This window comes from Tachypleus tridentatus, chromosome 6, assembly GCF_004210375.1.
Source record: "Tachypleus tridentatus isolate NWPU-2018 chromosome 6, ASM421037v1, whole genome shotgun sequence".
Lineage (NCBI taxonomy): Eukaryota > Metazoa > Arthropoda > Merostomata > Xiphosura > Limulidae > Tachypleus > Tachypleus tridentatus.
In genome coordinates this window covers 51684793-51712329 of record NC_134830.1, presented here as the reverse complement: position 1 = coordinate 51712329, position 27537 = coordinate 51684793, and the positions used below count along the sequence as shown (strand labels likewise).

The following is a 27537-nucleotide window of genomic DNA, read 5'->3' as shown; positions in this document are numbered from 1 at the left end:
AACAGTATACATCTATTTATAATTATATTTATAATTACATATTATTTACTGCCTTTTTAACCATGTCTAACTACCATAACTAACCACTGAAAGCTGTAAGTCATTCAGGAAACATGCAACTCATATTATACTAACAAATTACATTACCAGCCAAGCAATTATGAGCTGCTCACGTGTGTGACTCGCGAAACATTATTAGTATAACAACATTATCATTTACCTAATGTATATTTACATTACATTTACAAACTAAAGTACTTAAACCAAAATTCTTTTTTCTTGCTGCTAATTGTTGAAGAGACTTAACCCTAATTTCATGTACTAATGACAATAATGCACTTAATTTTAATATACGTAAATAATGCACCAAGCAGTATAGACTAATAACATGCAAAAAATAGACAAATTTCTTTACCTCTTAATATTTTTATGGCTTTCTAACTATGTGACAAAAGCTGTTACAAATTTATCCGAGCTAGTGATTAACCTCCTCACGGAAATGATGTTAGTACTCTGAGTGAAATTGACATTTCACTTATTTAGAACAAAATATTATACAATATGTCATTTGACAGATGAAAACCTGTATTCTAGTGTTGTAAGTCTGCAGGTATAATGCTGTGCAACTGGAGGCACTTTATAAAGAAAGAAGGCAACCATAAATTCAACACATTTTAAAATATACAACTTTAGAAACAATTTTTTAAAAATGACAAAAGTAACTTATAATTTCACCATCACATTTTATAAAAACTATTACTTTTAACAGAAGTGATTTAAGTATTATTCTTACTTTTGTTAAAATACTTTCAAAATCTTTGTTTTGTGAGGCAGTGCCACACTTTTCTGGAAGTAAATCCATCAGCTGAGAATGTGTTCTATCATTCATAGTTAACAATGATATCATTTCTTGTCTGGTGACCTCTTCTTCATTCATTCCTGATTAAAAAAAATTGTTAGTAGATCAAAAACAGAAAGGAAGGTTTACCTGGGATAAATTGCATTACATTTAAAAAAGCACACAATTACTGAATAGTTTAACAAAACACATGGTTTATGGCATTATATATTTTTGTTAGTCAGATAGATTTTAATATGTAAAAAACAGCATATAAATCTCCAATTAAAACTACCATATATCATATCTATAAAAATGTACACAAGTTCTTCCTAATCCAAAATATAGAATATCTTCAAACTCCATAAAATAATCTCAACACAAATTTATTAAGTTAATTTAATAAAAAGAACAAATGTACATCACAAAAGAAAGAGAAAAAAAAGAAAACAAGAAAGAACAACAACCGTAAAAACTGCACCACAAAAAGTTCTGAGAGATTACAATTCTATGTGGATCTATATACTCTGATATGATAGATTTAAATATAAGTTTTTTTTAAACTAATAATTTAAAGTTACTATTAAAATGGAATTACCAAGCTTTGCATGAAAGGTCATCAATGTTGCCAAGAAGTTCAAAGCTCCTTCCAACATCGGCATGACCTTGTCAGCATCAAGATAAGTTAACTTGCAAAAGGAATGGAATGAAAACCAGTCAAACACGTGAAACCTGAAAATACAAAGCACATTCATTGTTTTATGGTTTCAAACCAAACCAGTAAAGATATTTTTACCAATAATCTATATCTTCTGAGCCAACATCACCATCTAAAAATGAAATATTAATGGTATGTACTTCACCACAATAAAAAAATGTTGCATTTTATTCAGTATTAAAATGTTTGTTATAAAAAGCGAAGATCTATCATCACTCACTGAATATTTGTCTCCTTTTATTGATTTTTGTGCAAAGGTACTCAAAGTTTATCTGCTCTAGCTGTTTCTGATTTTGAAGTGACAAACGAAAGGTAAGACAGCTAGCCAACACACCTACCATCACCCTCTTGAGCTAGATTTTTACCAATGAATAGGTGGACTGACAATCATTAAATAATGCCCTTACAGTGGAAATAAGTATGTTCACTGATGGATTTCAATCCTAAAGGCCATGGAGACCAGTTAGTCATGGAAATAGTTGATATGAAATGTAGGTTGGTCAGTCTTTTATGATGAGCTATTAAACGTACAAAGGTAACCTGTTGTCTGATGTTTGAATAAACCAGTTCTACAAATTACATGATTCTCTTAGATACTGGCCAGGTTTAAACTTAAGTATCCAGAGATGAAAGAACATTATAACATTTCTGTTCTAAACATTGCTCAACCTAATAGTTGCAATGCAGCCAACTTCAACATTTAATTAATTCATAAATTAAAAGTCCATTTAATTTGTATTCATTAATGTATATTTGTGTATGGATACACACAGTACATAAAACTGTTTCTTCTTCCTTTAAGTTTGTAATTAATTTTTAACTAGCAATATATTTAAATTCTTTATTTGCATTTGTTTTTTTTCTTGTTTTTTTTACATATTATGTTTTCCTCTAATTTTTAATTTCTGTTTTTGTTTATATTTTCCTAAACTGAAAATGCATTTCCAATAATACTTACTTCCTGTGATGGTTTACTGTTATATATTTAATACATTTGTTTCTGCTTATTCACTAACTTTGGAATTGTGAACATCCATTCTCACACCCCAACCTGGTGGTCAAGGAGTATTCTGCTTGCTCCTGTAATTATGGAGAAGATATGAAACTTGCTCTTAACCAAGTACCTAGGATGGGACCACATTGCACTTAGAATTATGAGATAGTGTACCACCTTCTATGAACAATATACTAAACTGACATTGATCAAAGAGAATGGCCATACACTTCATGTCAAACAGCTTCATGTCAAATAGGAACAAGAATTACGAGTAGGCTCCCAGGAGGCTGGTGCCACTTCTACTGACATCTGAGAAAAACATCCAGGGACCTTAGTTGGAGGAACTCCAATTTTACTCTCTTTTTCAAGAATGGAGAAACATGCTTGAACACACTGAAGGAAAAGCTTCTGTTCACCATCCCAGCAATTAGAAACTTGGGGTAGTAAGGACTTCTGAGCTGCAATAGTAGAGTCTGGGGGTAATAAATGCTGAGGAATCCTGAGTGCTCTGGAAACTGCACTATAGGTAAACCCTGTTCCCTACATTTTTAAAAGCAAACCAATTCAAGTTTATTTAACCTGAAGATCAGCAGAGATGGGCAGGATTCATGATTATCTAGAAGGTGCCTGGATAGTCTTATGGAACACCCCATTTTGACAGAGCTTGTTGCAACATGTAGTAATTATTGTAAAAGTGGTTGCTAGTGCAGAATTGAGAAGAAAAATTACACTTGCTTGGGAAACACTTCCAAATCGAATAGCTTCATGTCAAATGTGAATGATGGAAACACTCGCAACAGACAGAGATCCAGTGAAAAGTAAAGGGACCCTGGAAATAAGGGCATATGATTGAGGAAAATACATTTGTTTAAAGCCTAACAGCAGTGGTCAAAATAGCTACAGGAACTAGTTGAAAAACCTCAAGAGAAAAAACTGCCAGAACACGAGTAATGAGATAAGAAACTTAAGAATAGTTCACATACCAGCCCACACAATCCCTTCTAGAGGGGAGGGCAATTCAACTGGGCAGCTAATGACAAAGATATGACAAATCTGGTGAGATGTGAGTAGCAAAAGATTCCTCTCCTGTAACCATAATCCATTAAAGACCATGTCAATCAATTTGCAAAGGCATCTTGTTTGGGTAATGGGAAATAAATCACACAAAATAGAAGGATCCCAATAAGTGACCAATCAGTTACAAGTACCTCGAAATAAGTTAGTACAAGCTACATAACATCTAAGAACCCTGACAGAATATAACAGATTATCACAATTGGTGATATAGGTCATACAGGTGAAAAATGGCTGGTAAATGGATTAATAAAAAGGATCTTTCACCTTACCTGACTTCCAGTCTTGGGGAAAAGACCTATCAGGGTAAAGCAGAACAAATGTGGAATGATCAAAGAATCCTATACAAATGGATTGCAAATATCTCCAATCAATGATATCCACAGGCAAACAACAACAAAAAAATTATGTTATTTAAAAGAAAGATGAAATAAAGAACATGAAGCTAATGGGCTCAAAAGGAGTATGAGACAACACATGTAAAACAACTGTAAAATCATAATTCATTAACAGAAAACAAAAGAAAATAATACAAAAGAATTTCAGCAGACCTGATAGAAATGAGGATTCAATAACCTTCTGATATTTAGAATATCTAAAAACAGTGGGTAAGACTACTTTATATAAAGCCACTGTAGACAAAGCAAGGCCCTTATCAAAAACCCAAATTAGAAAATGGGATATGATAGATACTTTTAGATGAAGAGGGTTTAACTTCCTTTGAATACACCACTGATGATAAATATTTTATTTTCATTGATAAATGATTGTGGTTGGCCTAGAGATTTAGTTAAGCACAGAGAAATCTTAGGCATTAAACTCTTATGTTGAGCAAAGAACCACATAACTTCCAACCATGAAAATTGAGTTTCCAAACATTTGGGTGGAGAGTGTCTGGTCAAGATTGTCTCAATAAAGACTTCTAACATAGAAGAGGTACACGTGGATATTCCTGCAGATACTGAAGAAGCAGAAATCATGCTTAAACTAACCAATAAGGTGCAACCACACAAACTTAACAGGAAGTATGATTAACCATAGCCAGAACTGGGGCAATAGCTGAATCAGGAGAAAAGCATACAGACGTAAACCTGTCCAATCCTGACTGAGAGCATTTACTGCCAAAGCTAGAGGATGAAGTATTGGAAACTAAAACAACTGCACATAAGAACTCCAATAAATCACAAAGGCATCAACTGTTGGAGACCTGAACTGAGAGCAACTCCACTGAAGAACCGAGATGTGGCATTCATTCTGTCATAAGAATCTGATGGGTCGAGACAAATGATTTGCAATTAAAGTCGTCACTCTTGAACATGACATGCTAAAAAACTGATATGATGGGAATGAGCCCAGTAGACAAGATCTAAGGTACAAAAATAAAGATCTCAAAAATGTGTGCCTCTTTGAAGAGAAATCCGAGATACAACCAAGGCATTATTGGAATGTATTATAATAAATTTTCTCTCAAGAGAGACAGACCTCAATCCATTGCTCATGTACTGTTCAAGAACTTTTTCAAGAACATATTGGCAAACAAGGTGGACTCATCTTCTGTCCATGTACTCTGGAGCTCACGGTTTTGAAAATAAGCTCCCCATCCCTGAAGAAATGGATCTTGGGAGGAGGTGTTGGAATGGGTACCCCAATAGAAGTGTTGCTTGAATCCAACAATCATTTGCAATCACTGATGTTGCTTCTGATTAATGAGACAGGATGATTGAAAGGATTGGAATGCATGACAACTGAAGAGACCTCAAATACATTTGTCTCAGAGGTATGAGAAGCTTGAAAGAAAGAGAACAATCTGCACAGTGGGAGGAGACAGAAGTAAAAGCTTGATGGCTCTTTCCATGTGTGGTTCTTGAAGCCTGAGAGGGGTTGGTTGTGTGTGATTTAAGTATTTAAAAACATACCAAAGTGTACAAGATATCACATCAGTGATAAGGAAGCCTGCTTTATGGCTTCTGAAAGGAAAATCTGAAAGTGTTGTTCTACTAATTGACAGAATGAAGCCAGAAGGAACAAGTCATCCATATAACTGTGTGCACAGCTCAAGAAATACAAGACAAAAAAAAAACTTTGAATAACTCTGCAAAAGACAAAACATATTGACAAAAATCCAAATGGAAGATCTTAGAACTTTCACACATAATCCTTTTGTACAAACCTGAGAAATCTCCCATAAAGAGCAGCAATACCAAGAGGAGATAAAACCAAGTAGTCACTTGCTTTCCTTTCTGCTAATAAGGAAAGAGTCAAGTTAAATGCAACAGGAAAGACTCCCAAAAACCTCACAAGCCCAAATAACCAACTGAAGAAAACAAGTTGGAGATGGCTGATCAAATTTATCCTTTGTTGAGGCTCACCTGTGATCTCATAAAAGAAGGAATCTTAATTTTTTGCCAGTCGTTTTCCAATCATTTGAAAAAAACCACCTCAAAACCACTAAAAGAGACACCCTGTGCTTTTGTTTCTCCACCTCACAACAGATCATATCACAGACATCTTCAACTGATAGGGATCCTCCCATGGCTATTAACAAACAGCAGAGGTAGAAGAGAAGAGGCCCAGTTTACCCCTGTAGCAGAAACATTAATTTGAGAATTAATACCCATGGGTAAGGATTTTTTTCTTAAGTAATGTATAAATATAAACAGAGTACCAATGTTCAAAATCACAAGGTAAATAATAAAGAATCATAACACTCCTGTGATAGAAAACTACTCCAAATGCTTTGTTGAGAAAAAGTGATTACATTAGCAGAATGAAGTGCTTAGAAACAGTCCCTAGACAGGGAGGTGCATTAATGTTGAAAGAGCAATTTGAAAATTGAAATTTACCTGAGGCATTTGAGTGGGGTATAAAAGACTGAAGCAAACATTTTCAATGGGCAAAGAGTGGAAGCCCTGGAGATCAGCAGCTGGTCAGTAAATTTCTGAATGTTAGTTATCATAACCTTTTCTATGGCCCTCTCCCCTTCCTCCTTCATCCAGTGTTTCCTCACAAGAAATTCAGTGTCACACCTACAACACCAATTGAACTCATTTTTTATCACTGTGGCTGGTTGTGTGTGTGTGTGTTTTCTTACAGCAAAGCCAATGAGCTATCTGCTGAGTCCACCGAGGGGAAATGAACTCCCGATTTTAGCATTGTAAATCTGTAGACTTACCACTGTACCAGTAGGGGATGGCTGGTTGTGTCTAAATTCTTGTTTTTAAAATTCCTTCATGTAATGTTGTCTATTTACATTCCATTGTACAATGCCAAACAGTAAGTGAATTATTTCTGCCTTTTATGCATTAGTTTCTCTCAAGACATTAAAGAGAACTGCATGACAATATCTTGCTACTGTGCTATCAAAGGTTGAGATTATTTTATGGATTTACCAGATAGCACTGATTCTACTGAGTTAATGCAGTGAACATAAAATCATTTAGAGGCCATACAGATATTAGGCTGCAGGGAATGAGTTAAAAAAACACCCTCTGAGTCCCCTTTCATCCAATACACCCTTACATGAAAATCAATAAACATCTTCAACAGTCTTTTAAAAGGCATCTTAAGAGATTGTGTTGCCAAGAAGGGTTACTGATAACTGCATAACCAATTTTCAAATTTTACAGGTTCTAGTCATTATAGAAGAAGGAAGGTTAACCTTTTGAAAGTTTTTCTGAACTATGATTTCTGTATACTGTTTAAACATTTTGAACAATATTTGTACCAAAACTGAATCAATAGTCAGTTATTCATTTAGTAATTTTCTACATATTTTGTCCATGTTCTTCTAAAATATAAAATAACAAAAACTAATTTAATCAAATCAAAAATATTTGTTGCATACATTTTAAGGAAAAGAAAATATCTTCTACAAAAGATAAAACTAATATGTTTATACTTCAGTTTTAACAACTGAATCCATTACCTCTGTAATACGGTTTGTAGGAACCAGTCAGGGTCCAAGTGAGTGGCACAAACTTGCAGAAGAAACAGATCAGCATCAACCATGGAGTTACAGAAATGACACTGGATGTATGTCATAGCCTGCCCTTTAATTTGTAGCCCATTACGAACCCACGTTCCACATAAAATTTCATGGAATGCAACCTGAGTTAGAGAAGTTAATTTCTATAGTGGTGGTATACATATAATTATTTTCTAATTCCACAACAGGTATGTTTATAATGCACAACAACCTCAAAAGCTTAGATAAACTTCACACACTGAACTGTTGTCTTAAAATAAAGCAGTAACAAAATCCATTTGAATGTAAAATTAGTGTAGATAGGAACAGACAGATTTGTAACTCCTTAAAATATAAACAAATTGTAGGAACACGTGTCTTCACAAGGTTTAAGGATATAGAAATTAATATAAATACTCATAGAAATAAAACTAAGATTAATATATTGTATTAATTACACCCAGAAATTATCCCTAGTCTTAGCAAACCTTTAAAACTCCTATTATTATAATGTAGAACATACTATTGCCTGAAGAGGGTGAAACATAAGCTGCTGTAAAAGCTCCTTTCGGGGAAGAAGTTCAGTCATTGTTGCCCCCTGGTTACTAACAGCTTGACATAAAAATGAGGAATAATACCGATGGAGAGGCAAATGAAAGGATACTTGGTCTGGAACAGCCTAAAAAAAAGAAAAATCTTGAAACTCAACAAAAATAGTGACATACTTTAACAGTTTCAATATAGACTCAGCCCCTGGGACCAACTTGGTAACCATTTTATAATTGTTATAATTTTCATACTATTACTCTTAAATTAGTAAGCATATATTCAGAAACTTTAGCAGATTATTAATAAACATTACAAGGCTTTCATAAGCAAAATATCACTTTTTTGTTTGTCAAGTCTTAAGGTTTGTTAAACAATGTTTTTATCAAGCTTTTTCTATTTTTGCATGTTAACTACCCAAAAGCAAATTAATTTTCATTTTAAGATAAAAAAATACTTTTATGCATATGAACATTTTCAAATTTGATGTGTGAAGTCCTTGTAATATCCAAATACTTTTATAAACATTTCTTAAAAAATACTCCACTAACAAATCTCTATACTGGTTCAGTCAATTTGACCAATCTTGTAACCACCATATAAAATTAGGAAATTAATATTAATTATGCCTTTTTCATTCTAAAATGACTACAGATTATAAAACGAAAACACAAATATTTATTCCAAATAAATGTCATAACTTTATACATTTATATATATTTATCATATTTATTATATCCACCTTCCAGTTGTGTCTGGCTAACATTACAAAAATTGCAATAATGTAGTGCATGTACACTCATGTTACCCTATCCAATAACATAAAACTGACCTTCAGATTTTACAAAGTGACCTATCATGGGCATGTTTTAGTGGACTAGTATTTCGTAAAATACAATCACATTTCAATTATTATATATTGTATATGTATATATACACTATTACTATTTAAAATAATTATTCAATTTCAGTTATTCTTCTTCAAACATAGAACAATAAATAAATAATTACATAAAATAATTATCTTTTCTAGTCATGAACTTGAACTTGTTTGTTGCTTATCATAGGTCATGCATAGGTCTTGTCATATTCTGTACATGAAGCACGTGAAACAATACATTTTTTCAGGTTTTATGTATACATTTGAAATAATAAGAAATAATAAATTACTATGCTAATACCATAGAATTCCACTACAATTTATCAAACTTCATAACTATGCTGTATTTGGTTCTAAAAAAATACGAAAATTTTAAACTTACTAAAATCTTACCTTTATCTTTGAAATCATCAATGAAATGAATGAGTTTGATGCATAAATACTTTATCAAGACTCAGACGTTTTGGGCTATCAATTGATTATTTACACATCATAGACAGAAACAGGTGTATGTAACCAAGTACTTTCAAAAATGGAAAAAGGCAAGCAAGACAACTGTGTTTGATTCAGTACATTTAGCAAGAAGAGACAGGAGGTTCTTATTGTAGATTCTAGCTTTTCAATATTGGTAACTTAAGTTCCTAATTCATAAGAAATTATAGACTTTGTATTTTGATATCTCAAGCACCTAATTTGAACCACTGCTGCATTCAACATACTACGTGACACACAAAAATCAATATTTACTTTTAAATTGAGAAATGAACTAATGAATCATATTAAAATTTGAACTGTAGTTCTACATTTTGATACCAAACTTACTGACATGTATTCATAAGTAGTTGTTCAGTAGAATGTTGAATGTGGATGAACAAATGCAATATGACATGGCCTTTGACAATAAGGTTGTGTAGTCACACACAACATTCTATCCCTAGTATTTCAAGTAACTGTCATAACCTGCTCCAGATATCAAACGTTTTTAAGGTGACAAGAGTAAAAATTATAAATACGTATTGGCTTAACATTAAAGCATAATGACAAAGGAACTACAAAAAATCGTTTTCAGTGAACTGCAATGTTAAAGTAATTCAGATTTATTCTTTAATATCAAGTGCTAAAAGAAACATATCAACAAGGAAAGCTGCATCTCTACTATGTAGCACTTATAAATTCAATCATCAGTTCAACATCTCAGTTACTAGGGTAGTTATTTTGATTAAAAAAAACAGATATTAAAGGAAGAATATTTATTTCTCTCTCTCTTCCTCTAGATAAACATATGTAGCAATGTAAACCAATTCTGATAATGTTTTACATCAAATATGAAATCAAGGTTGTTTTGTGTGTAAATATAATTTAACAAATTAAACTGTCTTAAGGTATCAGGATTAGATAAAAGTCTGTTTTCTCTTTTAGAAAAAAAGATTTGATAACCAACTTACAATATTAAAAATAAATACAATTAGATCCACAATTTAAGTTTTTTTTCAAAAACGTCATTCATTCTAGGTAATAAAAATCTTTGCATCTTCCATCCTCACCTGATCAGATAAAGAGAAACCAATTGCATCAAACCAGTATTCAAGAGCAGAAAGACAACATGAGAGAACTTGCTTACTGGTGTCTAGAGATTCCTAATGGGAAAAAACAAACATATATGAGAAGTACATACAAACTTCTAGCAATCCTAACCATCAATACTACTCCTATTTCTTCCATTATTTTATGTATCAGAAGTATGTTTATGTTAGTGGTAAGCATGCCAGGATGAAAAAATACTGTTAGGTGCCCTTCATCCCAAACACAATGTACTAGAGAGCAGCTGTGAAAATGGTGTAGCACAACAAATTAAGAAGTAAAATAAATTTTCTTCATAAAGGGCTGGGTGTGTTGGTTTGTTTTTTTGTTTTGTGTCCAACAGCACAATTTCAAAGTGTGGTTTTATTTTGATATAAATAAAAGTTAGAGGCAGATTTAAAATAAATATCTCTATTTATGGATAATTCACAACTTTCACCAGGAGAAGTTTCTGTATGTTTTTCTATAAATGTTGAGAGAATTTAATTTCCTCATAATAAATTATTTGTACATGCAATGACAAAGAGAAAAATTTGTCAGTTTTTGTGGACTCAAACACTTGTTTTCAGTTTCCCATTTTATATGGACGTTTTCCAAGTTGCTTATGGAGAGGTTATCATTCTTTCCATTTTATCTGGCTATTTCTTCCATTTCATTATAGACTGTAAATTTTAACACTATGATAATGGTTTACTGGTCACATTAACAACTGAATGAAACAGGATCAGAATACTCATTCTTCAGAATTCCCATACACCTGTACCAAGAGCATGTCATAAGGGTTCTCTTTGAATGAACATATTAATCAAATTTAAATTGATCCAAAATAACTCTCATGGTACCTCATGCAGGGTATTAACCATATAGGAAGTTAATGCATACTACCAATACAAAATAGAATAAATAAATGTAATAGCATTTCACAAATAAACCTTGATAAAAATAGTGTTCAACATTTTGTTTCCATGCCATAAGCCTAAGACAGTGTATACGATTGTCAATAGGGCACATGCTTTGCATAAAAGCTTTACATAATGCTGGTTGGATTCTTGACTTGAAATGCTAATCAAATACTGTCAAGTACACCCTAAATTGAGAGACTGAGACTGGTAAATTTGAAAATAGGAAAGGAGGAAGCAGTTAAGTATCTTTGTTTATGCAGCCTTCAGGACAGAAAGAAGACTGCCACTGATCTAAAGCATGAGATAAACGACCATGTAACAAATGACAGAAAAGCTTTCAGATCTACAGTATGAAGAAGACTCAACAAGAATGAAATATTTGGTCATGTAGCAGTTTAAAAACCTTCATAAAATCTCCAAATATTGTGAAGATACTGAAACTTGCTAAAAAATACAAAAACTAAACTACTGAGAACTTCAAAAGGGTGTTAAGAACAGATGAATTTAGGTCTGAAATATATGGTTCAAAGCGTAGGTTGTATGTCCAACAGAAGAAAAATGAAGGCCTCAGTATATAAAATGAAAGTCATTTCCTTTTCTTTCAACAGGCAATTATAGTTTATTGAAATTCCCAAACCTTTCAGAATTATAGTTATTTTATCAAGGTGCTATATACCAGGTGTTAACTCTAATAATGCACTTTCCTACACAAGTATAGAATATCTTCCAAGCAAATTTTATTATCTACAACTGTTAACAGGAATTACCATCAAAGTGTCAATATGTGTAACTGAAGAGTTAACAGTTTGGTGGACATTACGTATTCCATAGATTAATGTAAAGCTTCAAGAGTAACCAATTTGAGTATGCTTGTAACATGTACATCATGTTTTATGCTTTCAAATTAAGAAGTTGATTTAGCATAATTGACACAGTACGACTATCCCTTTTGTAGCTTTGTAGATAAAAAACAAACTTCAGAATTACTTAACATATTTTACTAAGTTTATCATCATTACCTTAAAATATATTTTACTTCTCAGTCATACAATCACATCATAGTGAGTTAAGCCAACATCAGTTCATCTAGTTACAAGAAACATCAATCCACAAGTATTTATATCCACTAGTAATATAATAATGGAACATTTTTAGAGGGTTTAGGAAAAGCTTCTCACATAATTTTCGAGATGAGAAATTAATGCCCACATTGCTGTTGCTGATGCCTCCAATTCTGCAGAAAAAGCAGCATAGTAGGTATTGGGTTCAAACTCAACATGAGCTGTAACTTCTCGATGATTAACGTTCATACCTTCAATAGAATAAAAAAAACTTGTATCACTTAATATAAGAGAATTTCTCAACAATACAAAAGCCATAAAGAAATGAAAAGTTCACAAAGCTTTTTCTTCTCAATTGAAGTCTTGTTTTTTCATTTTAATAACTAATTTATTAATTGTAATTTAAGATAAAATTTCAGTAATAGGATTAAATAAAATCATTCAACAGGTTTTGTCTCAATGCAAGTTTAAGTTATAAAATAATTTATCTCAGATATACGATTAACACGATTTATCTTTATCATAGCACTCATTAATGCTTAATTAATAATGGAACACCTTTTATCAACCAAAATTTTCATTAAATATTCATAATTTATAAATATTTTATACCAAACTTTCACTGTCCATCAGATGTTTCATTGTTTAAAGTTACTTACCCTGAAACATTGATAAAAAAGAAAACCAAATCTCTAGTAACGACTGATCTTTCAAAAACTCCAAGGCCACTGGACGGTGAGTCAGCACGTTGTTCAAGTCACTGACCACAGGCCAATAACAATGATCTTTCATAACTCGATTGCCACAGTTAACAACAAAATGAACATTTTTTTCTGTATCTGAAAAGATTTGAAGAGGTATATCTTATTATGTATCTTATTAAATTTGATACAGGAAGGTGGTTACAGACTAATGACCAAATTGACATTACACATCTCAACACTATTCTTAATTAAACTTTAACAATATGTTATACAATTATTTTTTTATAATACTTTCTACTACATTTGACCCATAAATAAAGAGTCACCTTCTATAATTTAAGACTACATTTCATATACAAATAAACAAAACATGTTAAAAGTGAATATCTTCTTGTATTTCATCTTCTTTTTTTAAGTATCCGTTCTAAACCTAATTTCAGTATGTGCATAACTCATGTTTTTCTAAGTCTGATTCTTTCCTGTGATTTGTTTTGAGAGTTTCTGCTCATGTCTGTAGATGACTAAATGTCTGATTACTTGGTTAGTTTGAAGAAGCAAATGACTATAATAAATAAAGTAATGACTGTGATTTTGCAAACAATTATAACTCTTAATAAATGAGAATAAATCCATCCTTTAAATATTTTTGAATTATTCATTATACTTACAAGCTACTTTAGCACCAGGTCTGTATTTTGTAAATGGTAATTTGGTGCTGTAGGGTCAGGTCCATATCTTGTAAATGGTAATTTGGTGCTGTAGGGTTAGGTCCATATCTTGTAAATGGTAATTTGGTACTTTAGGGTCAGGTCCATATTTTATAAATGGTAATTTGGCATTTTAGGGTCAAGTCCATATTTTATAAATGGTAATTTGGTACTTTAGGGTGAGGTCCATATTTTGTAAATGGTAATTTGGTAAATAATGAAGCACTTTCATTTTAAAAGAACAATTGAGTTAAATTTGTGAAACTGATCATATTCATGAGAATAACATCCATTGGTTTTTGTTGTTGCTTGTAAAAACTATATAAATCATTAATATACAAATTGCCACCATAGTGGGTAATACATTCAGAAATCTGAAGAAAAATTTGCAAGCAGTGTTAAGATCCCTCCAATGTATCATATAAACTTAACTTCAAATAAAGTTCAGAGGTATCCACATTTATTGCATGAATCATGAGTGATTTTTACTCTTTGAATGTTTGTAAAGTTTTCTACAGTGCATCTAAGTGTATAATCCCATAACATAATGCATAGATCTCAACTGTGAAACAGGAAATCTTATATAGCTTCTCACATTACCAACTATCCAACTGACAATTTAAAGTTTTGACTAGATAATGTATGTATTTTAAAATTTAAATTTCTATGAAGCTTCCTTACAAGGTAATGTAAAAATGATGTTCTTTGATATTAAATAATTATTTTAATTGCATTTATTAGAGTCTTTGTAAAATGCTAATTAAAATGAAAAGTTCTGCTGAGAAGACAACTGGCTTATGGTAAATATGATTATAAATAAATACAAACTATCTTCTCTACAATTTGGAATATGAAAGCTAACATCATTTTCAGAGCCAAGGTGTTAATTACATGACATCAAATATAAAATTTGTGCAAAAATGTACACCAATACTCAATTAACCTGAATGTATATTTCTTTATATAAATAAAACAATAAGTAACAGATTCTAAACAAACCTTGTAAGGTATTCTGGATCAAAATTTTCATCATCATAGCCTTTAAGCTAATCACCATTACATGAAGTAACTTGAAGTTTTTTGTCATTCGAAATGCCAGAGCTTCGTTGCTAAACAGCTGAACGCTAACATGTACAACCCTATTAGATAAGGTATCAGAATCTGAGGAATGAGCCAACATCACACTAATACGACTGTAATGGTGAACAAAAGTTTGAGTAAATGCCTCCTGAAAAATGTAAAAGAAATAAACTGTAGAGCAATTGAACAAAAAAAAAAGTTTCACTTTAATTCCAAGTAATGCAGCACTGCCTTATAAATAAAATTGTGCTTTACTTTAAAAAAGAAACAAACTTATTCAAATATGATAAATAATACTAAAGTTATTTCAAAACTCAATAACAGAAACTACAGAATTGTATTTCCATAATAATGAAGGAAACTGTAACTAACACAAATTTATGTTTAAATTTCAACATAGGAAGTACACAGAAGAAGTTTGTAATTTGTTACTACTTTCATGCAGGTTAAGTTAAAATCTACTGTCTAATCTCATGCTGCAGATTACATTTGTCATTTGATATCTGGAATTTAAGCAAAGTTATTCTTCTATAAAGAATTCACTCATTCAAGTTAAATTTCAATTCATAATAAGGTTAAAAAAATACAAAGAAACAAACAAAAGGTTGTACAGCACTAGGATCAGGAAGCTGTAGACAATTCCTGTCATTATAATAAATAATGAACAGAAAACAAAAGTAGTAATACATATGGCTGTCAAAATGTTCCACTGAGTATGGTTATTACCTAAAATTATTTTAATGATACACTACTAAGATGAATTGGTGAGGATTTAAAAGGAAAAGGTTGAATAACAAACACAAACCTTGTAATCATGGTCAGGAAGCATGTTCAGTAAGAAACAGATGAGTTTCTGAGGAAATTCAAACTTGACTGTCCAAAAGACCAGTTCCTCAAGAAAAGTGCTGTGCTTCAAATCAGGATGGAAGGATGGAATAGCTGCAAATAAGATAATAAATCCTGCTAAAAACCTTTCTAAATTTCTAAAATAGAAATTATAAAAACATTCTAGTCCAATGAATTAGATATCATAAAATAATATATGGTCCAAAAAAGAATGTTCAATGTCTCTTTAGAGATCAGATGGAAGGAACTCATGGACTTTTCTTGTTTGGTCAAACAGTAGAATGTGATTGTCATTCTAAAAATTTGCCAGGAGCTTCAAGTATGAAGCACATTTTAGCAGCAATAAGACACAAACTGTGAATCCTCAGTCCCATAATCCAAGTATACCAACCACTAGGGCAGTGTGAAAAGTAAAACAATATACATCACCTGATTTTAATAGTTGTCCAAGATTACTAAAAACATCCTAGGACAATCAACTTGACTACAGCAGCAAAACTTTGAAGGTTGGTCTATTTCCTTTGATTTTGACTTAGAAGTTTTGACAACATACCTTGGACCCACAGTTTGTAAACCTTTACAAAATTGTGCTTAGGATTATGTGGAGAACACTGAGGTTTTATCAATGGTGAACTATGGATTTCTAAAAAATTATCAAACAAACCTATTAATAACTCCAGACTTGTTTGGGAAATAAAAAGAATGAGTCTTCCTGGTGTGTAAAATAATGATACTGGATAAAGTTGGTAAAAGTGAAAACAGACTTCAACAATTGACAAACAAAAAGAAAATGCAGCTCGTGTTATTGAATACATAAAAATACAGTTGTTTCTCTTAGGCCTTCATATTCTCTCCAGATTGATTTCTGAAGAACTTAACATGGTGAAATTCATGTAAATTTGTATTAAACAATCTTCTACTAGAACTAGATCAAAATGCATGGCTGAATTCACCACGTAAGCTCATGTTTTTTACGTCCATTCATCAACACCTCCTTTGACCTTTGTCTTCTCACAGTAATGATTGCCTGTCACATTTATTCATTATTAATTTGGCCAGTAAAGTACATTACAGAGCTATTAATTTCAACCTGGCTGCTATATATTATTACAATATCTTCTACTTCAGAATAAACATTGTCTACTATACAGAACAAAGAAACAGAGTAACCTCAACGATGTTTTGGCGTTTAAAGCTGAAACTGCAAACAAATTAAAATAAAGAAAATTATTTTTATTCCTATATCACAATAAAAGGTACATATGATATACATACCACACATCTGTTTGATGCATCATAAAAGTGTGAGAAAAAAACTAACTCAATTCAGCAATCTTAACAGATGTTCTTGATAAATCAATATTGAAAAACTACTAATTAGATACAGTAATTTTTTGTGATTTCTACTGGAAATGGTTGCAAGTCATCAGACATATTGCAACCAAAGTGTAAAAATTCCCTCCAGTGTACAGATCTTCCACAATGATGAAACATTTTAACAGAGGATAAAATAACCAAAGCATGAGGAAATTGAAGTGTTTAATTAAATATGCTGCAATAAGTGACTATAATTAAATCACAAAGTTCTTAACTAGTCCATTAACCCTTCTGCAACAGGCTAAGTATAAATTACACCAGTTCTTACACACATTTGCACATGTTAAGTATTCATACATCAACTTTTAATGCTGTATATGTATCTAAACAAAGTTTGGTAGACTTTTAGTAAATATTCTAAGTCTTTTGATATTTTAATGAAGTATTTTTACTAAAGATTTGTTTGTGAAAATATGGAGTCTGTTTTATTACTAGTTCATGTGCAAAGTGATTTTTATGTCATGATAAAAACATATTTGTCCCAAATCTTAAGTATCATTTGTGTAATCTCTAAAACCTGCTAAATGCATTTCAAATGTTTGTTTGCAGTAAAACTTTATATTTTGTGTTATTTTCTCTAACCTAACCTAACTGTTAATTTGACCAGCCTTGTAACCACCATAAAAATAAAAGGAAATAAAGATAAATTATGTTTTTTCATTCTAGAATTACTAGAAATTATAACATGAAAACAAAAATGTTCAGTCTCAGTAGTTTAAATCTCATAACATTTTTATACATTTATATAAATGTACTATTTATAATCTATTCACCTTCCAGCCATGCCTGGCTACCAATACAGAAATTACAATGAGAGTATCAGGACTGTAAGTGACATTTTTTTATTTTATTTTTTACACTTTTAGTCATTATCTCATTAATGACTGGTATAAACAGTACTTCAACTAACTTGAATGTAATGATCTCTGTTTCTTGAACCCCCACCATAGTTAAGTTTAGTTATAAATGGTACTTTTTTAAAAAGAACTGATCATCAAAAACAAAGATAATTTAGTTAATAACTGAATAATATTATATACAGCCAAAAATAATATAAATTCAGCCTCAATGAGCTTGTACACTCACTCTGAACCTCAGATTTTAAGCTTTTAGTTTTAAAACTTAAGGACATTTTAATGAAGAAGATGTTGACATTTTTAACACATGGCTAATCACAATACTTTTATTTTTTGCCCTTAGTGTTTTAATTTAATGTTTAAAACACTGAATGGATCACTACTGCCATCCTTGAAAGTGACTGCACACGCAATAAACTACAAATCATAACAAGTAAAGAACTTGATAAATAATCAACCTATAAAGACAATGACATGATATTGAAGCCAAATATAATAATCACTGTATCAATAAAATGACAAATGTATTATTAAAAGATAAAGCTTACATATGAAATTTCATAATTTTGTTTTCTCTTTACAAAATTTTTTCTAAATTTTATTGGATACTTGTTCTTCAGAATGAAGAATAGTTGGAAAACCAAAAGTAAAACTGATTATCCTTGAAAAGAAGTTGAAAAACCAAAAGCAAAATTAATTATCCTTGAAGAAGAGTTGCAAAACCAAAAGGAAAAATCACAGTGTCCAAAAACTCTAAAGCCACAAGTGTAAATCAACTTTTCTTAGTTTCAGTTATGTAACTGATTATGGTACTGTCAAAACATGAGAAAGTAGTGTTGGTCCTGCTGTTAATTCAAACATGTTTTGAATTACAGAGAGATCATGTGGAACACATTCTATGAAAGTTGTAGAAATGCTTACAATTCCAGAATTTTCAAACACTCTGTATTACCTTTGAAAAAAATTGAAAAACCAAAAGAAAACTATCCTCTACTTTATTCATTTTATTAAATTATTCAGAAAGTGAAAGAATATTTTAATAATATAATAGCATGAAGAATACATCCAAGCAAAATATCCAAATTACAAGCGTGTCCAAAGGTAAGAAAAAAATACCTTACTGTTTTATTTTCAGCTATTTTTTGGTTGCAAATACATAATTACATAAACTAAGCACATATACAAAAACATAAACATATTTAAAACAATAAAGTTTACATTATTTGAACAGAAATCTTTAGCTTTATTCTTATAGGCTTAAACACAAAACAAGCATTATTCTCTCACAATTTAAAATGAATAAACAATATATAGATCCTTACTTTCCTGATATTCTACTGGACAATCACAGTTATAGAGAGTTTTCTTGGCTTCTTCATATAACTGCTGGCTTCTCCTTAGGTACCCAAGTCTTTCAGGATAATGCTGATCACAGTCTGGAAGAGCAAAACAAATATATCATCCTAAGAGTTGACTACTTACATATCTCCTAGATAAGCAACCCCAACACCAAATATTCCTGTAAGAATGCAAACAATGCATGTACACATCTTCCAGGTAAATAAATTCAACACAAACTATCATATGTACTCTCTCCAGTCAAAAATACCTTATGTTACAATTTTGCTTTCCCTGAAAGCACATGTAAGTTTTATACAGAATATTGTTAAGCTTATTTACTATGAAGGTAATCTTCCCAGACAAGTAACTCTCATATAAACAACTTGAACAAAAAATATCAATGTCTTAAGTTATTAAATATAGTACAAAATGTTTCTATATACACAGTAAACATCCTTGGCACAGAATACCACTATACAAATTTAACACCATATCATGAAGTACCAAAGCTAGTGAGACCATAAGTCTTATTTCAGAACCTTAAAACGTGATTAAAATTTTTTTACCTGTAAATGTCACCTCACTCATAATGTTCTAACTTAAATCTCTCTCTACAGGTTCTGGTGATTCAAATAAGTATGTGAACCCAAGCTAATCTTTACAGTTTTTGTACAACAATGCTTAATATGTTTTGTGTATCTTCCAAAATTTTGCAAACTTTCAGTAATCATTAAGTGTAATTTGTCAAAAGAAAATCGGAATTTTTAATGATGTATTTTCACTGAACATTTCTACATGAATGAGTGAAATTATTGACTGCTCAAAGTGCAAAATGATTTTCATATTTAACATGAAAGACATTTTTCTTCATCTCAAAAGTCTCAAATTTCATTTGCTTAATCTCCAAAACTTTCTGAATATAGTTCAAATGTTTGTTTTTGGAAACACTATGGTTTCTCTTATTTTCTCTATCCTAACTACATACAAAGTTGCTCAATTTGATTGACCTCATAATCATCAGTTAAAAAAATCAAAACAAATCTAAATTACCTATTTTTCTTTATAGAATAACTTGTAATTGTAACATAAAACTTCATTTAAATATTGTAAACAGTATGAATTTGCTTGTATTTAAATTCTATTGCTTTAACTGTTAATCACTTGGTGAATGTGGAGTTCATATTATATTACTGAATTACATAATACATGGGCTTCTTGCAAGCTGCTCGCAAGCATACATCATGAAAAATTATTCATTTTACAAAATCTTACCTTATAAGCTTCTAATTTTTACATTTTAGTTACATTTATAATAATAAATAAATAATGCACAAGAAAAACAAGAAACCAAGTACTTACCTGTGTCATTGTCTTTTTTTTTGTCTTTTTTCTGTTGACTGTCTATAACACTTAACCCTATGTTTTCTATATTAATAGTACTACTGCACTAAATAATTAAGCAATGCACCGAATAAAAGAATAATAATATACAAAATGCAGGCAATGTCACATAACTATCACAATTTTTGGACTTTGTAACAAATATAGAATCATTACAAATTCAACTAAGCTGGTGAATGTGTTTGCTGTAGGAATACATTTTCAATTGCAAGTAAAATAGACAATTATCTATAAAGAAAACAATGTAACTTGACAAGTAATTTGATAACTTAAAACTCTGACTTCCTATTGGTTATAAATAATATAGTATTAAGCTACTGAAAATTTCTGAAAGTGGCAAGATGGGTCTGATTTTTTATTTTGTGGCACTGTAACCAAACAGCATTGAAGGTTATAAACTTTATGCTTTGCATGAGTAATGACCACATTATAATAAGTTAATTCATTCTTCATGGCTATATACATATAGCCTTATAAAAATAAGAATTTAAATTTTATACAATATTAACAATCTATATTATTAGCTATGTTTTTATGCCAAATTCATTTGTATACCACAACATGAAAATAGTTTTAATTTTGAATGTAGCTCACAAAAAAAACTGCCCATAGTAAAAGAGTTAAGCCTATATAGGTTCTCACTCACAAGCATTTAAAAATAATTTCATATTTAACTTTTGTCCACCCCAAATCACTGTGCAGGGGATCTTTCACTACCATAAAGCACAGCTTTGAAGATGCCTAACATGTACTATACAGTTAATGAATGAAGTGTGTAATCTGATAAGTTGTATTTCACTTAATTCTTTGCTAAAAGTAAAGTAAAACTAGAGAGAAAATTTCATAAAGACACTTGACCCCATTTTCATAGTTCTGCAACTTTCTGAAGCTGATATAGCAGAAGAGTGAATAACATTCAACAAAATGTAATCAAGTGATGTATATCATTATATTCAGCCTTCAATGTTACATTTCCACCCTGATGAAAGAGGACTTTTCAAAGAAACCACTACATTTGTACAATCTGAAACTTGGTCAAAAAACATGTTAATAGCTTTGACAGCTTTGAGATAAGTTTGAACATTACAATAATCACTATGATCAATTGCACAGATATTATAAATCTATTCTATCTAAGGAGATTGTGCATATAAGAAATTGATTCTACAATAAAAAAACATATGCAGACCTCTATGCAGGGTTAGACAAAAATGGAATCACACAGCTTGCTGATGTCTGGTTCCATTTGGGGCTGTAAGAAATACTTCAATTCCACAGTTTGGAAACTGTAAGTTCTTGAAAGGTATGCTGAGGAATTAAGTTCCATTTCTCAAGAATGCAACTTCATGTAAAGCACAGTAGACTTGTACCCTCATGATGGTTTTTCAAACAATATCAAATAATTACACAAAACATTCTTGCTGTATTTATATTTAATACTCTCCTTCATTCAGTGCCAAACAGTTGTGAAGTTTGGGTTACTAAAACACCTATTCTAATTGGGCTCCTTTAACCTAGAATTTTTAGAAATCAGTTAAGTCACACTTCTTTCTCATGGAATAGTTTACCAAGTTACAGGTCACCTGTCTGAGAATTCATTGAAATAACAGATTAATCATCAGCCAAGAACCTAGTTCATTAACATTTGGGGAATAATACATCTTTAAACAGCTGTTGTTGTCTTAACCTTGCAGATATTAATGAAAAATATACTATATCATCAGTTTATAATAACATAAAATTTGGTACTGAAAAACAAACAGATACATGCATGTTCTTATATGAAAACCCATGACATTTAAAATTTGCTAACTAACATTCATGTATTATGGTTTATGAGTTTAAAGTTCAGTTATTATAAATATTTTATGTAAAAATGTTAAGTGTGATAATTCTAAAGCTATACAACCATATTTTTAATTTCCAGCCATCTGACTCAAGTTAAGGTTCAAATGTTACAATCACATTTCAACTCAACATGACATACACTGTATACCTCTTTCATGCTCTAGATGAAGAACAATGAGCATTGAAAATGGCATTTTTAAGACACTTTTTCTGGACTTTTATCTTCAGTTGTAAAAAACCTTAAATATAATAACAGTAAAAATGTTGTAAATATTTTTTAAAGCACATACCTTCAACAAGACAGCTACATGAATAAGTTCTTGGATTTGTCAATGCTCTTGTCATCACCATTCTCATAGCTCCCCCCATTTCACTCAGGTGATGTAGCATTGAAAGGAACCCATCTGCTTCGCTAATAACACTCAAGTCTCCTACACCAAGCCAACAAATCAAGTTTCAAGTACAGAATACATAACAATAAAATCACAAGTTTATAATAACTTTGTGGTCAGTCCTGTTAGTGCTATTATGAGCTATGGCCACTAACTGTAAAACCATTCTTTCAGATGGTAAAAAAAACAAAAAGAAACAAAGGCAAAATATAGATTATGAAAAGAAATCCCTAAAATATAAATATTATGTAGACAAATAATCCTGAATATAACAAAATTACCTGGAGTTTCAACTCTGTATTAGTTCATGTTTTATTCCTCATTTACCAGTATCTGTAATGACAGTATTAAGTAACTGACAGCATCATTGAAGTAGCTGTATTTAATCTTTCTTTCATAGCATTCCATGCATTACTCAACTTATGTATCTCTGGTTTATCGCTAGTCAGATTTAAAAATTCAGATTTCTGTGCTGTTTGGAATTGTCAACAAAAACTTTTAATTTTTATTTTCTATCATAAAAATAAACACAGACACAAAATAGTTTCATTTTGAGATTACTTATTTTATTAAAATTGACAGCTTTGAAAGTAAGCAAGATTAGTTTTAGAACAGGTAAAACATTTCAATCACTGGTGAGATTATTATCGAGTGATTGAAACAATATTTGTTACTTTCATATTCCTTAAGTTAAAACTCAATTCTTTTTGCCATTGAATTTAACTGGAACTGACTAAATAAAAGAACTTCAAAATGTTTCTTGTTATTGAATCAACCAAGACAGATCTGCTGATATTTACATAACTTTGATCAGTAAGATCATCTTTTAAATTAGCAAGTTTGTTATACATAGTCATGATTGATCATTTTTATTCTGAATAATCCAAACCCAACTTTAAAATGTTTTCAAAGTATCAAAAAATTGTTTTATGAATTTTAGTTAATTGTTCATTCTTGTAATTAACAAGATTCTTCATAAAATTTTATTACATAAACTACATGAAGTGTTTAACTGAAGGATACTGCTAACAAACAAGTAAAACATGGCTGTATATATGATTTTATGACAAACTGACAGTCCATTCTCAGAAATTAACCAATAAACAACAACAAAATTCAACAACAATTAATATCATATTCAGGGGAAGCTAACTACTAATACAAAAATTACAAATCATCCTGGTGATAAATAGAGTGATAGAAATAATGAAATAAAAGTACATTCTCTTGAGGGAGAGCTGTCAGAAAGTTTACATTTCCTCATGTAAAGCTTCATTTACTCATAAACTGTTTGTTTTTTTAAGTTTAATCTATGCAATATATTCATTTTCATTAGTCATAACTAAATAAATACAGATGAACCATGCATTCCCAACTGGAAAAGTCAACTAAAATGATGAAACTCCTCGGGAGTGCAGGACTGTAATATGTTAATCTGTAAAGTACAGCTAATTCAATATGTTGGTATTCTGTAATTACTTTAAAGATTAGAATGCACCATTTCATCCATTAGGCAATAAAACAGATAAATTCCAGTGAAAAAAAAAATTCAAGTTTCTAAAGAATTGCTTGATCATAAATTAATATCAAATTACACTTATTTAGCACACAAACCAGTAATACATCTTGTTTGCTTCAAAGAAAGCTGCTCCATCATAATAAGGTGTATTTCTACCAAAATTATTTCTCTTTATCAGATTTTATATTTAAAAGTACTCTGATGTCTTATACTTGATAGAAGGGGTTTACTTAGATGTTCAAGTCAAAAAAACAACTGTAGTTGCATCAGCTTGAAGGTAGCAGACAAGCATTTATACTTTGTTTTTTTAGATTAAGAAATATATTAATTCACACCAGACATACATCAAAATGTTAGATCTTGTTAACAGCTATTTAAGACTGGTAAGTACCTGAGTTGGCACTGTGTTCTCGTAGATACTGAATAAGTCTGAGAATTATTCGGGGCATCATAGCTTCAGCAACACATAACAAGTCTGGAGGTGCCAAGGTTTTGTTTAGTTGGGCTTTAGGTCCATGCCGATTGCAGAACCTTAATGAAAGATTAATTCTAACTACAGTAATTTACACAGTACATAAATTAATACTCTAATTCAAAACTAAACAGGACACTACCAATCTATTATTAGTTTTATTACCTCAAAACACCTGCACCTTAATTAATTAAAGGAGATTTTGACACTTGAATGATATTTTAAAAAATAATAGAACATTCAAAAGACAAATTAAAAACATGGCTTACATATCTAACATTTCAAACTGATTAATACCTACACAAAAAAAGTTATTTTACTAAAGATAACTCTCTCTCACTGAAAGTAGCATGGAACATGTAGAAAATTAAAATGAATGTATTTAACAGCATGAATATGACAATTTTGAGATATAATAAGTTATTTCTTATAGTCTTATCATGCTTCTAGTTGAGAGTGAGTAGTTATCAGTTAACCCTGCTTGTTTACTTCTATGGCATTTTATGCACAACAGAAATTCTAAAAAAAGCAAAATACCTGTTAATAAAACTGAAACTCCACATCAGATTACTGTTATCCACATAGTAATAAATAAATACAGATTCTTATATCAAAAGTACAAAATGAAACCTCAATCTTTTACACTTGTCACCTTAAAAATTTTGTTTACTAAAGTTTTCACACTTGCACACACTCAAAAGGAAAATATTCCTATATTTCAATATTGTGTGTTTTCAGTTAACACGAGTACTAAGTTACTCTGACTGTTATGAACTATCTTGGAAACCCATTCTCCTTCTCTTCATTAGAATAAAATGATAACATAGCTGTAAACATTTATATTTTGTCTATACAAGGCTGCACTATTTTAAATACTTCTAATTTTCTTCCATAAAATTATACCATATCTATAACATATTTTTGACAAAATATTCAAAGAGTGTAAACAGAAACAACCTACAAAACTGGTTTTCTGCCAGTAAGTCTTTTCTAATAATATGAAACAACAAAGAGCTTGTTTTACATGCTACTTTAAAACAAAAAGAGATGTTATGTATTTGATAACTATTTTATATCTAAATTTTAAACACTTGTTGACAGATGTGTCTACAATGTATAAAATTACTACGTGCCCAATGCAAAATGCTCCTAAAAATCACATTAGGTATATAAAAAGAAAAAAATATATGCATAATAGGCATAAAAATATTACATCAGTTGTTTCAGACTAAGTAAAACAGTTTCATGGGAAACTGTACCTTGAATGAAAATCACGAAAAGTTTCAGACCACAAATTTCTGATCATGTGGCCTAAACCAATTGTAAAATTACAGGGTTTCTCTTCCTTACAATAAAATTTACAAATAATTTGTATAATTTATACTAATTTACCAAACAAACTAATATTTGACAAAGTTTTGAGTTAATGGTGGGCATATACAAGAAATGTTAATGTAATTTACCAGCCAGTGGTGTGCTAAATAACCAGTATTTATCAATGTTAGTTACTAAACTCATGCAGGGGCCTATACAGGTTGAAACAAAACTTATGTCTCGTATATTGATAGATGTAATCAGTTGTGTTACACATGTTGCTTTTAAGCCTAGATAAATCTTTACATATATAGATGGTTTGCTTAATACCATATCTAGACCTACACCTAGACTACTATTACTAGCAATAAAACAATGCAGGATGTCCTAGCTTCATATTACTATTTACTTCTACGGATTTATGTATTCCCTGCACTAGATTTGGCCTTACCTAAAAATAAGCAATAACTTATCCACACAAAACCCTGATTTGATATTTATGCTTGTAGCCAGTTAGATCCAAATCTAGACCTACCTACAGCAAGACTATCCTACCAAGCTTAGGTTATAGCCACATGGCAGTATTTGCTTTAAACAGGAAAGTCTTAAAACATGAACCTAGCTGTAATAACAGTGGGTGTTGGCTGTGAATGCTCATGTATTTGAAGGGAAAAAACAACAATTTAGCAATATATGAGCACTTACAATTTTGTTAGGGGGGAGAGAGGAGGTGAATATTTTTTTCACACCCACAAACACTCTTCTGACACCAGATGACTGTGGTACTTAAATATAAGGTTAATTTCATGTTCTATATCTACTTATATAAACACACTACCCTGACTCTTTCATGACGCTTGTGTCTCCACAATCACATGCTCCTCCTGCCTGACTGCGGAACATGTTAAAGTCATGCCCTTCGTGATCACCATGTTGAAAGCAGTCAGCACACAGAGACATACATGGGGAGATACCACATGTCCGACATCTATACGCCACAAAATTTGCTGTCCACACCAAACCACAGGTTGTAGCATTGTCATATCTACGAACTGTAAAACAATAAATTTCACTATGGCTTCATAAAAGCAACTACCAATTTCTTAAACTAAATTACA

The 27537-nt window shown here is 30.9% G+C and overlaps 1 protein-coding gene across 7 annotated transcripts in view; it reads right to left on the bottom strand.

The window, feature by feature from the left end:
* The window catches only part of Ubr3 (Ubr3 ubiquitin ligase), a 94689-nt gene that overhangs the window by 50936 nt on the left and 16216 nt on the right, over positions 1 to 27537 (bottom strand). For all 7 annotated transcript variants that reach the window (XR_013029013.1, XM_076504706.1, XM_076504711.1 and 4 more), the window contains exons 2-14: positions 27258 to 27471; positions 25025 to 25164; positions 23013 to 23153; positions 19455 to 19568; positions 15858 to 15991; positions 14972 to 15200; positions 13221 to 13400; positions 12679 to 12812; positions 10562 to 10654; positions 8115 to 8270; positions 7553 to 7734; positions 1437 to 1570; positions 794 to 939 (exon numbers count right to left, since the gene is read on the bottom strand). Coding sequence is in view for 6 of the 7 variants with exons in the window: in XM_076504706.1 (XP_076360821.1) it covers positions 794 to 939; positions 1437 to 1570; positions 7553 to 7734; positions 8115 to 8270; positions 10562 to 10654; positions 12679 to 12812; positions 13221 to 13400; positions 14972 to 15200; positions 15858 to 15991; positions 19455 to 19568; positions 23013 to 23153; positions 25025 to 25164; positions 27258 to 27471 (1997 nt within the window). In the remaining variant the exon portion in view is untranslated. The remainder of the gene's footprint in view (positions 1 to 793; positions 940 to 1436; positions 1571 to 7552; positions 7735 to 8114; positions 8271 to 10561; positions 10655 to 12678; positions 12813 to 13220; positions 13401 to 14971; positions 15201 to 15857; positions 15992 to 19454; positions 19569 to 23012; positions 23154 to 25024; positions 25165 to 27257; positions 27472 to 27537) is intronic.